The 17,136-nt window shown below is 37.2% G+C and overlaps 1 protein-coding gene across 3 annotated transcripts in view; it reads right to left on the bottom strand.

The window, feature by feature from the left end:
• TDRD9 (tudor domain containing 9) overlaps positions 1-17,136 on the bottom strand; it is a 68,975-nt gene that overhangs the window by 36,091 nt on the left and 15,748 nt on the right. For all 3 annotated transcript variants that reach the window (XM_064423202.1, XM_064423204.1, XM_064423201.1), the window contains exons 2-7: positions 14,288-14,394; positions 7,620-7,717; positions 6,984-7,205; positions 4,898-5,020; positions 3,615-3,695; positions 653-817 (exon numbers count right to left, since the gene is read on the bottom strand). In XM_064423202.1, coding sequence (XP_064279272.1) covers positions 653-817; positions 3,615-3,695; positions 4,898-5,020; positions 6,984-7,205; positions 7,620-7,717; positions 14,288-14,394 — 796 coding nt within the window. The remainder of the gene's footprint in view (positions 1-652; positions 818-3,614; positions 3,696-4,897; positions 5,021-6,983; positions 7,206-7,619; positions 7,718-14,287; positions 14,395-17,136) is intronic.

A 17,136-nucleotide genomic window follows, 5' to 3' on the forward strand; every position in this document is an offset into this window, starting at 1 on the left:
CTTAAGCAGCAGAGAAGCAGTTCTCCAGCACAGCCCTCCAGGGATCTGAGAGGCATCAGTTATCTTAATATGTTTTCATTACTCAAAATTACACATTTGCCATGTGTAACCATTAACCAGGCTTATGTGGTTACAACAGAAAAAGGCTCAAAACTACTGCATAACATCTCTGGCACTATTAAAAAAAAAAAAAAAGAAAATAACCAGGACAGAAAAATAGTAAAGCCTCAGCTGATAGAGAAGCCAACTTGGTAACATCAAAGTTCTAATCAAAAATGATTGTTTTCTCTTCATTTCATAGCACTTTCTGCCTTTGATATATAACAACAATGTGAACCAACCCAGGAAATATTCCCTGATTTTGTCAGCTATATTCAAACAGATCTGTAGATCTATTTATGTTACTTTCCACACACTTTTACACTGTTCATTTTGAATGCAACTATCAAACAAAATGCCTCATCCTATTGAAACGTTTCTGTTTCATGAAAGAAACTAGTCTGCTCATAAGATTCCTGTTTTATCATCATCTATTAATTCTTAGCTAGAATTGCAATATGAAAGTGGCTATATGTCATTTGATTACACAGTTTTCAATTGACTACTCCAATTTCTTATTATGTCAAAATAAATGAAATCATATTTACAATACCTGTAAATCAAAAATGTCCTTCAAATCATCAAGATAGTATTCTTCAATTGCAAAAGGTCTGCCTTCCACCTTAAATATGCAGACTGGATTCAAACCATTATGAACTGGAAGTGCAAAGTAATCAGCTAATTCTTTAGAGTTGATGGAAGCAGACATCAATATTATCTGTTAAAAAAATGTACAGCAGATGTAAAGCATTAATTTTAACACAAATTGTCCTGTTACATGGGACTCTCCATTTCCTCCTCATGTTAAATGATCTAATTCTGATTACTACAAGTATGTAACTTAAGTATATTTAAGACAATCAAACTAAATGCTTCAGATACTGTAGTCAGCATGTGGACAGAGGCAAGCACCTGTAAGAGAATGGCTCAGGCCAGAATGCCTAGGGTAGACAACATGGTGAAAATTCAACCAAAAACATACAATACTCTTGATAAAGATCTCACCACAACCCAAAACAGAAATGCTGTAGAACAGAAAAGCATTCCCCTTACAAAATGACAGGAAGACAAACTAATGAAAACAGCACTGTACCACTGTGCTCAGGCATAAGGAACACATGGAAAGGGCGGGCTAAACCATGAAGTTTTCCAACATGATCCTGAAAGGAGAAATTTGAAAGGACTTAATTCTGCAAATATATGAAATCTGTCCCACTACAGCGTGGATTGCCTCATGGCTCAACACATAGTGACTCACCTATGCCAGGGCAATAGGCTAAATATAGCCTTCTCTGAAGACTGTCAAAACAAAATCCAATCTAAACCTGCAGTTACAGGCAAGGAATATTAAACTATCCCTTCTAGACAATCTCTGTAATCTGGACTCTAATCTGTAGGGAATCCTTCCAAAGTGGAAGGAAGTGACAGATTCTTAGCACAGTGCCTGAAGGGTCACATAACTAAACCAAGAGTTTGAGGCACTCCTGAAGCAAAAGTTCAACAAGCACAAATCACCAATGTGGCAGATGAACACATCAGAACAGATGGTAATCAAAGAAGGCAGTTCAAGATCAAGCAGTCCAAAACCACTTGTAGAACACAGATATGTCCAAAGACCCAGTAGATGATACCAAGAACTGTTACTACTCACTATGGAAACTGCACTGATTGGTTTGACCCAACAGAGACACTCTTAATCTCAGGTTTTCTTTCAACAGCCCTATCCCAGCAAGATCAATCTCCAAACAATCCAGCTTCTGCTTTGCTTCTGATATAAAAATAACAATCTGTAGCAGCAATCTGCCAGAAAATCCAGCATAATTTAAATTAGTTAGTTCAGCAGGTAGGTCTTGTCCTCAGTACTCCAGAATCACTCAACTAACTCCTGTTAGTTGATGCAATACTGAATTACCTGCTGCTTCTGAGATCTGCAACTTCCAAACTAGGAAACGAACAGCTCACACACATTTCATACCACCCTGAGTTAAAAATGTTTCATTTCCTCTCTTAAATAGGGATCCTTGCACCCTTTTGTTTCATGAATCCAGGGAGGATGGGAGGAGAACCTTACATTTTCTAAATGAATTTGCCACATCAAAGCTGCCTTTCTTTGCAGTTTTTCAGAAGGGGTTGAAAAAGGATGAAGTATGAGACACTGGGCTTGCTATACAAATTCAAACTGAATAGCCCATTGTACTCTGCTCAAGGCCTGCAAGTGAGATCAAGAGTTCCCCTTTCTTCATAAAGAAATTCAAAGGGACAGCCCTCCACTCTCTCAAATATAGGTCTCTCTCAGATTTGTACAATATTAAAAAACTGTCATCTGAAGAAACAACTGCAGAGAATGATATAAAGGGGATAAAATTTTTCAGTGACAATTTCAAGAGACTGAAATGGAATTATAGAGAAAAATGAAAAATTTGTCAGGAACCTCTTACAGAAAAATGTTTTTACAGAAAAGATGACAGAGCCTGTAGGGATTCCTGCCACTGAAACCAACCCAATAATCAGAATAAAGGACAAACTTCTCACAAACTCAGTTTGATCAAATTATTGCTCTTCTCTGTAGGCAGAACCAAGTGCTAAAAAAGGCTGAATAGTTTCACATAACTGTCTCTAAATCTAAAGACAAGAATTTTCTCTAAAATCTCTATCAGCATGAAAAGGGATGAAAAGTGAAAGATGTAAAGTGCACAGCCATGTCCTACACCAAATGAAAGGGCACTTTCAGTGACAGAACATTTGGAGGACCTAAAGACCAAGCCTGAATCAATGTGATGGACTGCACATAAGAACACATCATTCCTTCCAAGGGTAACAGAAACAGCCAACCTAGACTTTATTTAGATCAGGAAAAAATCACATTAAACCATTACCTTGAAGCACTTAAGAGACATGCAGCCCCACAAAGGATCTGCAGTCCCAAATAGCTGCACAGAAAGATACTGAGTTAGCCTAACTCCATCACTTGTATTTAATCTCTAACACTTCAAGAGTTCAATACTTTGAGACCCTAAAGACTAAACACGTCATGCTAAATGTCTGTGAACTCTGCTTTAGTACAAAGCAGAATTGCCCAACATCCAGAGAAAAAACCTCAGCCAAATTCTGATACCAGTTCTGCCCAGAAATCACAGTACAGCATTTCTGGTGTTTTGTTATTTCTTCAAATATGTCATCCCACTTAAACAAGAAGGCTCAGTATTTCCAGGAGTTAATGCTACCATTTTAACCAAGAATAAGCACTGCCCTCAATACCCAATACGTAATTCTAGTCAAATATCCATCGTGCATTGTTTAGCCTTAAGCAGGCTTTAGAAACTAATGCATTTTAACATGAGGGGGAAAAAAAAGTAGTCTCTCAGAACACATTACAGCAGCCAGGAAAAGAATGCCCCTTAGCTTGCTTACTTATGAGGAGCTGCAAACTAAAAAATATTTTAGTAAAAAGTAACAACATAGTAATGCAAAAATTTTCTGGCAAGAATAAAAAGAAGAATTCAGTCTGAACCCACCTTTACAGACTGTGAATTTGTACACAACAGTTTACGGGTCACCAAGAGCAAGAAATCAATTTCTTCTGTACGCTCATGCACCTGGAAGACATTATCCACAATTTAATTTTCATTAATTCATCCTCTTCTTTTTGACAATCTTACTTTCCTACTCAATTTTATGCTTTATTTTTGTAACTTAGATAACAATACATTCTCATAGAAGAAAGCACACACCTTTTGAGCCTAGGCATGCTAAGAACACTTTAAAATCCCAACAAGAGTCTTCAGAACCCTTTGTGAAAATCATGTCACTCTAAAGCTAAGAAAATCTAGAATAATGACTAGAAAAATCAATCTTGAACTCTAACCACTGGTTGTACTAGAGCTGACAGCACCAAATGAAGTCTGTGATACTGATGCTGGGTAAATCAACTATACTGGTAAGAACCCAAATGATCCAGGGACTGTTTTGGTTTGTCTGAAAATAAGCAAATCAAATACATGTGCCTCATTCCCAATGGCTTCCAGCTACGATCCAATACACAACTGCTTTCTAAAACATTAATTTACACCCAATTCTTTGTATATCCCAGCACCCAAGCCTTCTGCCTGCTCATTACAGTTCAGCAAATACTTCTTCCCAACATTATCCATGATGACCACATCCCTTTCTTGAATTACACTTTTAATATTTCAATTGCAGCAGCTTTTTTTGGAGTTCAGCCTTCACAAGTCAATATTAATGTCCTGGAAGCTAATTAGCATATTCTAATATAATGTAAAGATAAGATTTGTATTCAATGCCATCCCATTACAAAAAAAATATAAAAATTAGCTAAGGTAGTTTTCAGGCTGACAGTAAGGTCTTGCTGTGAGAACCAAGATTTTTGGTCCTAGTTTAAGTACGGCCCTAAATGTGTGCAGTACACTGAGAGGGATGAGACCTGCAATTAAAAATGTTGTGGAGAACATTCAGTTGTTAAAAACAGTGACTCGTGGACTCAAGATCACAATCTCTGTAGTAGGTATGGGGGAAAAGGGGGCATATGGGCAAGAGGAGGCACCAGAACCCTGGCTGAGGAAACAAAATTAAAGACTCCCAAAAACTCTCCCCACACTCTCAATTCTCAACTTGTTGCTCAAAGGAATGTTAACAAGCCTATTTCAGTACGTGTTACCTTGAACAACTTATATAAAATATCTTTAAAAGTAGATGTCTGCATTTCTCTTCTCTTGCATGGCAAGAGACAAAAGAGAAGGTTTCACTAATATGAAAATTAAACTTACATCCAGCAACTTACTTCATCAATGAAAATGTGCGTGAACGGAGTTAGGCTCTTGGCAGAAACGATTTTCTGAAGAAGAACTCCAGTTGTCATATACAGCAACCTTGTCTCCTTTGTTGAAACGTTCTCTAAACTTAACTAACAACAGTAAGAAAAATACATACTAGCTGGAAACTTATTTATTGTAGTTAGAGAAGCATGCATGTGAAAGAACTCCAAAAATCAAACACAGTGTAAACCCACCAAAATTATTTACTCCAACTTGTACAAGTCTCCATACACAAGTGTTCTTACCAGAACCAATTAACTGTTTTTTCTTTGGGAGAAATTCCCAAAAACTGTAAAACTCCAATGTTTTATCAAGTAACACAATTCCTTGCTGAGGATCTCAGACTAAGAATTCTTCGAAGACATCTAAAGGTATATGTACACACCATGCTTTCCTCTGATATAAAGAGCAAGAAGAAGATTTTGCCAAAATGTAGTTTGCAGGACAAGAAATGAAAGAGGTTTAAGTTAAGTTATCACCAAGACGAGGCAACTTACTCCTGAGAGAAAGGTTCTAGAACCCAGAATGAAACAGATTTTTGATTTCTAACAGACTTGTGTACCTTTAGCTATCTCAGGTGTAGCCTACCCAGGCAGGCAGAGCTGTGACCATGTGCAGCTTTAAATCAGCCCAGAGCAGACACATGTGCACTCCACCATTTCCCTCTGTTTTTGCTCAGCTCACACAAGTGCTGGTGAAACAAGCACAGCACATCCACATACACTGTCCTGAAGACAGTCTGGAAGCACAGTATCATTCTAAGTCTTTGAGACTCAAAGAATCAATTTAGCAGCTTAATAACTAATAATTTAAAGTATCAAAAATCACAAAGGTTTACTTATAAAGTACTTTGAAACAAACAACATACATAACTGTCTTGGTTTTGGCTGGGACATTTCTTCTTAGTAGCCGGTACACTGCTGTGTTTTTGGGATTTAGTATGAGAATAATGCTGATAACACTGTGTTTTGATTATTGCTGTCATGTTTATGATGTGGCACAGAATAAAACAGGTAACAGATGAAGCAGAAGCCTGACATGTAAGAGTCCATGCTATGAACATGTCTGTCACTCTCAGTTAAAAATCAAAACCCTCCAGACCTGACAACTGTACAAAATTAGATTTAACGGTAACAAACACCTGACACACATAAATGGCACCATATGTAGCATATTAGAAAGCAATGTGAAGCTGTAGACCTATGAAGAAACAGAAAGCTCTAAATGCATGCTAGCAAACACATACATATCACTCTAAGTGGAAGAAAGAAAGAAACAAGAAATAGAATGAAGCAGAGGGGAAGGAGAGCCCAGTAAATTTTGCTCAGAGGAAAGGACTCCAGCAGCAGACAATTCTCCAACATCCCTCCCAGGGTCAACACCAGTGTGAACCCTCTGGCCTGAGGAACCAGAGCAGCTCATCCAGAGACAGCTGTGGCCCAACCAACAATGAAACCACCATCACAGCAGCTTAGTGGGGTACTGACAAGGGGCTGATCAGAGCACCAGGACCTGTGTCAAAAGAGCAATGTGAAAAAGTTCAAACAGAGGGACAGAACTGAGCTTCAAGCTGAGTTGAACCAAATAAAAGGAGGAGACAGATTTAAGAGGAAAAGCTAGTTTGAGTTTTTCGCATGTTACAAAAGAATAACAGATTGTTTACAAAAAATCTGGTCATACATGCATTAAAGTTCTACAGAGTTGACAAGTAAATGTAGTGAAATCAAACAGATAGTGTATTACTTAAGGAGCTGAAAGGAAAAATGACAGAATGTAGTTCTCCTGCAACAATTTCAGTGATTAATAATGTAGACTTGTCTGATGCAGACACATATTTTCTGTTGGAGTCCCACCAGGATTTACAGTTGTTCAAATTTACCAGTTGATTTAATTACAAACATTTAGCAGGAGACAGATAAAAACCAGCAATTTCACTTTAAATGCAGACTCTTTAACATTTCTTCAGTACGCTAGATATGCTTAAAAGTAATCAAGGAATATTATACAGTACTTTTTAATGCAATTCTCAATACAATTTGGATTTCCCCATACCTGGTATCCTACAACTCCACCAAGCTTCCATGACCTTTCCTTGCTAATCCACCTGGCAAGGCTGCTGGCGCTGATCTTCCGAGGCTGGGTCACAGCAATGTTGCAGGGCAGAGAGCGGCTCATGCAATAATCCAAAATATACTGGGGAATCTGGGTGCTCTTTCCACTGCCAGTCGCTCCTTCTACAACCACAACTGAGTTGTTTTGTATGAGAGACACTATCTGAAATAATTTTTCAAGAAAACTTGTAAGTACGCAAAAGAACTCGAAACAGGTTTCAAACAGATTTGAAATATCAACAGCTTCCAAGCCACAGAGCAAGTTTCTTTAAAAAACTGTGCCATCTTTTCTATGAGAGATAACTGGAGTCCTACAGGGCATTAGAAGATCACAGAAAAGAGTATTAATGTATATATTTTACACAAATACCTATAAAGTGTAACAGCAACATTTCCTCCTCTAAGAAATTTTATGCAATAGTTTTGTAAAAAAACCCAGAAGTTTTGTACTGTGTTTAAAACAGGAACAGAAATTACCTTACAAAAAACAACAGAAACAAAGTAACAAAAAAAAAACCACCCAAAACAGAACATTATTTTCAGCTTTATTCCATGAGAGAAAGTAAACTGACATTACCTTTTCCCTGTGTTTGGCTGTAGGCATATCCAAATATTTACACTTACTTATTGGTACAGAAATTGAATCACTTGGTTCACACTGAGACAATGAAGTACCTAGGCATAAAAATAAACTAGAGTAACATTTCAATAGAGAAAGGAAAAGACCAGCAGGAGATTACGATGACAGTATTTGGAAGCCTAACTTCTCTAAAAGGTGAACCACATACTGTAAGTATTAACAGAATAAATATTTTTTTAGTATTAGTAGACTGAAGAGATTTTCTGTATTTATGCAATTGCTGTTTTACTGGAAGCAACTCTGAAAAACATAGCTTCTATGTTTAAACCACCATCAGTGGAAAGGATGTATACAACTCTGTATATCTCTTAATTTAAGAAACTGGATTTTTGCAGTTTGTGTTCCAACTGCCAATTTTACCTGTATACCCAAGAATTTTTTACAATAATGAAAAAACGATGCCTTATTCATTTATCCATGTTGCTTCCCTTAAAATCTACTGGATCCACAGTACAAAATAACCTGTAATAACCTGTATTTGATTTGAATACCATTATATTTCTACCACTTGGCCATTAAAATCTGCTAAGCACCATGATGACCTTTCAATGATGATACTACACTTTGCAGTCTCTTGGCAGAAGTTAGTCTCCATTAGCTCTGGGTAATACAGAACAAAAATCTTTCAGTGCCAGCCTAAGTTTCTGCTCAGAGGTCTCCAGTCAGTTTGACCATGCAAAACAAAAGAACAAGTCTGGAGGTGCAGAAGGGGAAAACTTGGACAAGACTGTGGTAAACAGTAATTTTGCAAGTTACAATTAAACAAACAGCTAAAATACCCATTGCATAATGAAATCAAAAATAGAAATGCTTTCCATTTCAAATGGGTTTCACCAAGTATTATGGCAAAATGGGTACTTACATACAGATAATAAAAACCCTGTACTTCTTTTTATGTCATCTTTTCTCTAAGAAATAGAGTAGTGAGACAGAATTCTATTCATCTTTCTACAAAGGCAATAATTACTTTAAAAATAAAGGCTACATCCTAAATATTTGACTGCAGTTACAGCTCCCTTTCTTTGGAAAGTGTAACAATCTCACACAGCAGTGAAGCAGAAGCAGGCAGAACACATCTTAGCTCTGTGCCATACCTCAGCTTGTTCCATGGCCCTGAATTGTCTCAGTGTCAAAGAACATAAATTAAGTTATTCTAACACTAAAAAAAAAGCCCCAAAAGCTGGACAGCTCACTATGACAGTTTCAGAAGGCACTAAAAAACAGTTCTCCTAAAGCCACATTCTGCAGCAGAAAAAATTCATTTACCTGGACTCTGTAATGCAACAATGAAAAGTGATCACTGCACAAAGATCTACTTAGCACCACTAAACACAAACAAAAGCAGAACTTGATAGCAGCACCCCTCTGAAACATTAACTGTCCTTTTTAAAAAGTACTTTTGGTCAAGGTTCTAAATATATTCCCCAGGAAAATGCATATATATAGCATTCTGCCACAGCAGCACTGCACAAAGGCTGCCTGGCTTCCCTCTGGCACAAACATGTCACAGCTGAGACATCCATAGCTGTGTGTGACTTGACCAATGCTGGAAGGTACCTCAAGCTGCTAGGGAACAGATCCCAGTAGCAGCAGATTCCTGCTAAAGCAACATCACCTTCCCACCTCTATCAAGTTTTCAAAGAAACAACTGCAATTCTGAAAAGTTAAAATGTTAGAAGAAAAAAGCAATTTTTAATAGTGCTTATAAATAAGGAGGGAGGCACAAACAATTCAAAAGGTAGAATTCATATCATAACCATCTATAATGCAGTAGAAACCCCAGTGTATTAGTAAGAAATCATTAACCTGAAATCCAATAAAAAATTTTATTTAAAAAAAAAACAAAAAAAACCCAAAAACCACCAAAACAAAACAGAAGCAAAGAAACAGCTACCAGTATTCACATACCTGCTGAAAAACAATTTAATTAATTTTGTATGCATCATTTCTTTCACTAATAAAACATAACTTTTTTAATACTGCTTTTTATGTAACATTTCTAGGACAGCAACATCTTACTCTCTCCTAAGCACAGTTGTCTGGGACAAAAAGTATAACAGAAGAAAATGGCCATCCAATGTTAGCCACAATCACCGCCCAAAATTTAAGAACTGACAGTCATACAACCATTTAACAGATGCTGCAAGTACTGAACACTGTATGGTTTGGGTTTTTTTCTCTTCAAGACATGACTTCTGTGTTTAAACTGAAAGAAACATTACTGAGTTTGCCTGGGGAACTAATAACACAACAACTCAGACTTCTGCCTGCAGAGAGAGAACAGTTTTGGACCTCAGCAAACTGGAAACTTGACATGACCCAAGAAGCAATGGAAATACCCCATCCTAGCAAACTGAGGATAAACTCCATCTGAAATCTATTATGATCCTTAGTAAAAAACAAAATAAAATTGAGATGGGGAAATTGAACAACCATCTTAAAAGACCTTTATTTTTTAAACATGAAAGTTGTTCTGAACAATGAAGACCTGCTGCAGAAGAGAACAGTTCAATGTGCACACCTCAATGAGAGGCTATTCTACTAATTTAAATAACCAGCTAGGGACTCTATATCACATAGTGTAATTACCTTTAAGATTTTGCTTGGGGTTTTTCTTTATTATTTTTCATATATAATATTCAATAAATCCTCCAATGATAACAAAGTTTTCACAAAAACTGGTCATTCCTGCCAATACAGACTCACCTAAAAATTCAGCTACAGGTCTACAGAACTATCAGCAAAAGAGGCACGAACTTTTGCTTTTACTTTCTGAAAAACATTATTAGGATTGGGACAACTGATCCAACCAGTGCACACCTGTGTCAGACATCATGCTCTAACCTGCACCTTGGATTCTGCCATAGAATGCAGGATGCTTCCAACCTGAAAATAGTATATTGAGGAAGCAGACAATTGCCCCCATGCTGGTTTAGGACAAGCAAAATATTTCAGTGTATAAGAAGCATTAATGCCAGTCCAGAATAATTCATCTCTCTATTCAGAGCTGGTGCAAAAAATCTTTCCCTCGGTTATGGGAAAGATTAATTTGCCTGCTCACTTCCCTTTCAATTATTATGCAAGTCCTGTAAAAATGACAATGACTAAAACAGTCCAGTGCCCATGGAAAGAGCAATTTTTCAGTATCTCAGTTATTACAGCCCATACAGCAGATGTACTCCCTCTGGTACCTGTTTCCTGGACTGAATTTGAAGAGATCCTTTAACATAAGATTAGATTTTTATATTCACCAGTTCTGGGAGAAGAGTTTGTTCAGGTGTATCTTGCTATCTGCCACTAAGCAATTAAAATGAGATGCTTAAAACGAAACATACTTGAAAGTACTGGTTAGATGAATCAAATGAGAGGCTTATTAAATCACTGATCATTCTTCTGCTGAGCTATAAAGTAATTACAGTTTGCAAGGAAGCTCATAAGAAAGGAAAGCCACAGGTAACAACTGGCTCCTACACTGAGCCAAAAAGCAAAAGGACTTCCCAAACATGGTGCTACCTCAGTCAAACACCAAATACACAAAGGTGCTGTTGATTGATCCTTGATAAGCTTAATTCAGAGAATTCCTAAGAAACTACTTGTCTGGGGAGACTTCTTCACTGCAATCCTCTTCGATTTGCACATATCTTATATACGTGCTAACTATATATCTTATATATAGTTTCTGGGGTGAGGATCTGTGCTATGATTAATTTTCCTGGCATGGATCCATTCTGAATTCACAATATATAAGGTATCTAAAATTTAGCTTCTTATAGATCAGAAACAATGTTTAAATTTCTTCTTCTCTGAAAGACATTGCATCAGGTGGGATCTGGAAGACCTCCAAAAGATATCAATTTATAGGTGCGAAAATCATGAAGAAGGAGGGGAAAAAAAAAGCTGCCATCCACAAAGTTTCATGAAAATAAGCATTTCAGAAGCTTTCTAAAGTTCAAAGCTCTAACCTGTACAGTTCAGAATTCCCAAATTTGGAAAAAAATATTTTTTACAAGACAAGTAAAGTGCTAAGTGTCCCCTACACCCAGCTCTGGAAGGTTTCCTTCTGCACAACACCCCACGACCTCACTGAATCAAAAGTGTGTGAAGCCTGGAAGAGCCAGCACCAAATGTGAAACAAGTCTGGTGGGGCAGGCAAGAACTGCTAATGCTCTACTCGCTTTGTTACTCGCTCGTAACAATTATGAAAAAGAATTTTCTTCTGCTTTTATTTAATCACTTCAACTTCCTTTGCACAGCAGTGTCATTTCTACAATGCTCTGCAGAAGCCAGAATTCTAAATGCAGTTCCCTGATGATCTGTTTCCCCAACACAGAAGCAGATCAGGCATTTCTGTTTGCCATATCAGTATGAAAGCATATGCTCTTTCAAAGAAATTGGAAAGCACACAACTTGAACTCAATAGAACTTCATCAAATAACAAGGCATAAGCAGTAGAAACACAAGCAGTTTCAGTAAGCAGTTTCAGTAACTGCAAGATTTAAAACAGGCTATCAATTTGCACAGAAAATATTGCCTATAGTCAGAACAGCAACTCTGAGAGAAAGAAACTACAAAAGGGGTACCAATTCAGAACTTTCAGAAAAAAATCAGTTTCTCATTTCCATGTTGTGAAGGTTATTTCTTGACTACATTTGTATTCAACACAGCTCAATGCACAGGTCCTAGCCTACGTAAGTCCTTGATCATTTATGACAGTTCCCATGTTCTTGAGGAAAACAAACTTTCAGATCAGTATAGCTGATAGTTACAAATACATCTCGAAGTTCAAACTCTGAATGATGAGCACACTACATTAAAGCAGTCTGAAATGTAGAACATTAACATTTATAAGCTATAAAATTAACAGTACAATTCTTATGCTCACTTACTGAGCTTTTTTATTCTACTATCCTAACACAGTACTTCTGTGTCTGTCTGTAAGTCAAAGTTAAGGGCAGTAAGAAGCAGGATTTGCTGAAGCTTTCATGTTATTCTACATCTAGGTGGGATTTGGCAGCTCAGCCTCAGAATGCCGTAGGAATGTTCCAGTCCTGTCACTCTCCAGTTTGCTTGGAGTCTGCCACTGGATCACACACTGCTGGCAGCAGAGCACTGATGAGAGCAGGCAGGCATCAACACTGCACAGAACAGCTCCTGAAGCAACTGAGACTCCAGACAATGAGACAGACAAAGAACAGAACAGGGGGGAATGAAGAAGGGCAAGAAACTGAGGAAAATATCTAATACATTAATAACAACTGATTATGTTATATGTGAATGCTTTAGTAATGTTTTATGGTTGTTTGCTAACTAGATGCTGTTTCAGTAAGTGATAGCTGGAAGGCAAGAGTAAATATTAGAAGGCAAATTTTCAAGGACAAATATTTTAGGATAGACCAAGAGAAAACAGGTATTTATAAAATAAAGTACCAGGATGACTACACAGAATATTTCCAAAAAGCTTAAGTTATAATCCTGTTTCTTTTGCAGAAAGAACACTGCTAGCATCAGTCCTAATCAAAGTCATGCAGGCCAACAGTGCTGCTGAAGTTGCTAATCTGTTTTATACAATATTCCAATTTAGTAGGTACAAGACACTGAATGAGCTACGGTATTTCCTTGCATTAATCAACACCACTGTGTTATTAAAGAAACATCTACAGAGCTAAATCTTACTCACTTGTTGCTGTCTCTCCTTTGCTAGTAAAGCACATGAAGAACTAGGGAAATGTCTTTCCTGAATGACAACACTGGAAGCTCCTTCCAGTCTCTTTAGTCTCCCATTTCTACCTTTTAATACTTTCTCTCCCACAAACTTTATGTAACATCAAGGGAACAAGAGACAGTATTTTGTGGTTGGGAGGTGCACTGCACATGGTGAACTGGCCAAGTGCCCCTACTGCATCTCAGCTGATGACAAATCCCACAAGTGGCTTCATTAGCCCGAGCTCCAGAGGCCAGAGAATTTGAAGATCCACTGAAAGACACCAATTTCTACAAAATTACTAAATTTGTCATATTTTGGTATGCCAGCAAAGGCATACAGAAAGTATTAACAGAATGACACACAGAACAGATAAAACACAAATGTCCTTTCCTCAGGAAATCAGCTACATTAACAAATCTGGAAATTAAGAAGCACAGTAAGAGTTTGAAGCTGAGCTGCCCTGACAAGTGAGTCAGCCTCACAGTGCTTTTACCAGAGCTCCTAGGAAAGAAGTGCAATCGAATTTCTCTCTAAAGGCAGCTCAAAGCAACAATCAAGTACACAGAGAAATATGAATAGAAAATGGGAAAACAGAACAAAGGCATGAATCTAATGAATGCTATCTTGTCCTTGCAGATTCATTTTAACCCTATATCTACATTTATCACTACAAAAAGCCAAATGCATGAACACTTACCTATGCAACAGCATTATACATTGTAGTTTCCAGAAAATTAGGAGTTGACTTTTTAATACCGTGCTTTATCTATAACAAACTAATGCACATACATCAATAAAAAAACAACTACATTCAGTTTAGAGAGGGAGATAGTGTAAAGAAAACAGGGCAGGTATATCCGAGTTCATAATAGGAACTAAATAGTTTTATTTCTTTTTTTACCTGGTTTATAGACAAGCTGATAATTCCCAGCTACATTCAGCTCTTGGTCCTCTGTTTGTCTGTATTTTTTAGCATATTCAATTCCAATGTTCTCTGAGGTAGGCAGTCTGAAGAGGAAAGAAATGATAAATCAATAAATGCTTCCTAATACAAGTCTTTGGCATCTCTGGAAATAACAGCATTACACAGGAAGTTCTCCACATCACACTACTACTTCCATGACCAAACTTCAGAAAAAAAATTAGTCTCTGCATTTAGATACCAGCCAGAGGAAAATGCCACATTACATCTTTCTGTTTAGACCCAAGAAGACTGAGCTCCCAAAATATCATCCTGTAAGGCTTCAATATCTAGGAATTTCTCTTCTGATGAAACACTACCATTTCTTCTGAACAAAGATGAAATAGCTCTGCTTCTTCCATTCTTGACACATTACTATTAGGAAAGTGCACGTAATTCTTGCATGATTCCCTGGAGACAGGGGAAGTGGACAGGAGGAAACAAACATCTCACTGCTTTTAAGACTGTAGACTAAGAAATTATGGTAGTCAGAGAAAAAATTAACACTATCACCTGATCATTGAATTTTATGAAAATCTATTACACACAAGAAATGTTAATTATGATATAAATGTAATGAAATGAGATTTTTAGAAGTCTCTTCTACATAAACAGTGAGAAGAAATTCACATGAAATTCACTAGAGAATAAAGTAGCATGTGAACAATAACTGCATGGTTATTTAATCATAAGTGAACTTAAAACACAAATGTTTTTAAAACATAAAAAGTGATTTTTTTAAAATAAAATAGAAACTAAAGGTTAAAACCATTTTGCACATTACCTTCAACTCTGGGCCCTGTGCAAGCCTTACCTATGCAACAATTCATGAAGGCACAGCTAACCTGTTTCTAAGTTTTATGAAAGGATAGTGCTGTGGAAGTGCTTATTTCTTGGCCCAAAAAACAGGCAACGCTGACCCCAGAAACAGTGACACTGAAAACTACATGAGATTTTTAACATGGCAGTACATCACACAACCCTCAACAAAGGGAAATTCCCAAGATTCTGATGCCACTGAGCACCTTCTCTGCCAAGGCAAACTCTGTGCCAGCTTGATTCTGCTACAGACCATTCACTCAGCCCAGTTCAGAACAGAACACCAAGTATTTATCACCTACTGCTGCCAACAAACTAGGAGAGCTTCTGATCCAATTTTAACAATATTTTAGTGTAGAGCTACAGCAATGTCCCCCAGACCTCAAGTATTTCTTAATGTAAGGTTCAGCAGGACTGCACCCATCTGCAAAATGGCTACATGAGCAACTGCTGCCTACATCCAACTTCCATCACTCAAACCCTTCTAAAACGCTCCTCAAAAGGCCTGAATCTGTAAAAATATGTAAAATATTCATACACAGGATGTCTGACTGCTTGTAGGTTATTCCACTGAGTGTATATTAAACACAAATAAAACCCAAAAATTCCATGATGTCAAGTATTCAGTAGCTGAAAATACCATAATGAAGCTTGGCTGAACAATCTCACTTGGGCAGCATTGTATGCACATACTACACAGATTTTTATTGATATAACCAATTATTTTTTCACTTCCATAAACCTAAAGCCTCGCTGAGTACAATGGACACACATATTCTGGAAAGAAAACCTGATTATGCAGTAAATACAACTTGTTCTTAGGTTCTCCAGGAGGAGAAAAGACATCCAGGGCAAGCAGTCAGTGCTGTCACAGAGGAGCAGGTATTGCTTGACTGTCAGAGCCTGGAGCAACAGCAAGCAAATCACCACCAGCAAACTCCCACTGAGGGGCTAAGGCTGGGAAAGGCAGGACTGTGCTCCTTGCTTGCAGTTAAAACCTTGCAGATGCATCAGTATCTAAGCAGTTGCTGAAATCAGTTAAGGAAAAGATAAGGAACAGTAATACCTCAATACATAAACAAATAAACTTATTAATTATATCACTTGGAGTTTTAAGAGTCAAGCATTTCAAAACAGGCTCCCAGAAATGTTTATGGATACATATGTATGTGTGAGCTTTCAACCTTTGACGTACAGCTTGAGGAAAATAAGGACAGCATGACCTCAGTCATTTGCGAGAAAAGATTAATATTTTTTTTTGTTTGGACAGCTGAATATTTTATTTCAAGAATTAGGGTTTCTGTCTTCAGAAAACAGCACGCAGTAAATGAACCTCAGGCTACACAATGAATAAACAAGATATTTAATAGCCAGTCATTAGGAATAAACATTGTGCACTTGATGTACCAAATCAGGCTCCAGTCTTGAGGAAAATCATATGCAACTGGAAAATTACATATGGGAATATGAAATGAACAAATAAGTTTCTCTATATCATTTATGGATGTTTTAATGCTGTATTTTTCTGAATTAATAAAATTAAGAGCTTACAGAATAATGGGCGGTTTTAAGCAAAATGGAAAAAAATTACTATAAAGCCCCTGGAGCTCTCCAAAATCTCCAGAATGATACAGTCCTTCCAAACAATCATTAATTCACCATTAGTGGGAGGTATCATCCTCACTACCTGGATAAACAAAGAAATTTCCCTTAGGTGGAAATCTAATGATTTTCAGCAAAATTTGCTGACAGCAGAAGAATAACAAGATTCAGAAATTCAAATCCATTCCAGGCCAGAAAACAGCAATGCAAATGAAGGGACTTTTCTGAATTCTACTTATGTCTGTCCCATACAGACATAAGTAGAATTCTACCTGTCTGTCCCATACACCAGTTATTTCTTGCCCATTTCTATTCCTCCTGACAGTCAAAACCCATCTCTGGTACACCTGTCATGTTATAATACATAT

This window comes from Passer domesticus, chromosome 6 (assembly GCF_036417665.1).
Source record: "Passer domesticus isolate bPasDom1 chromosome 6, bPasDom1.hap1, whole genome shotgun sequence".
In the NCBI taxonomy this organism is placed as follows: Eukaryota; Metazoa; Chordata; class Aves; order Passeriformes; family Passeridae; genus Passer; species Passer domesticus.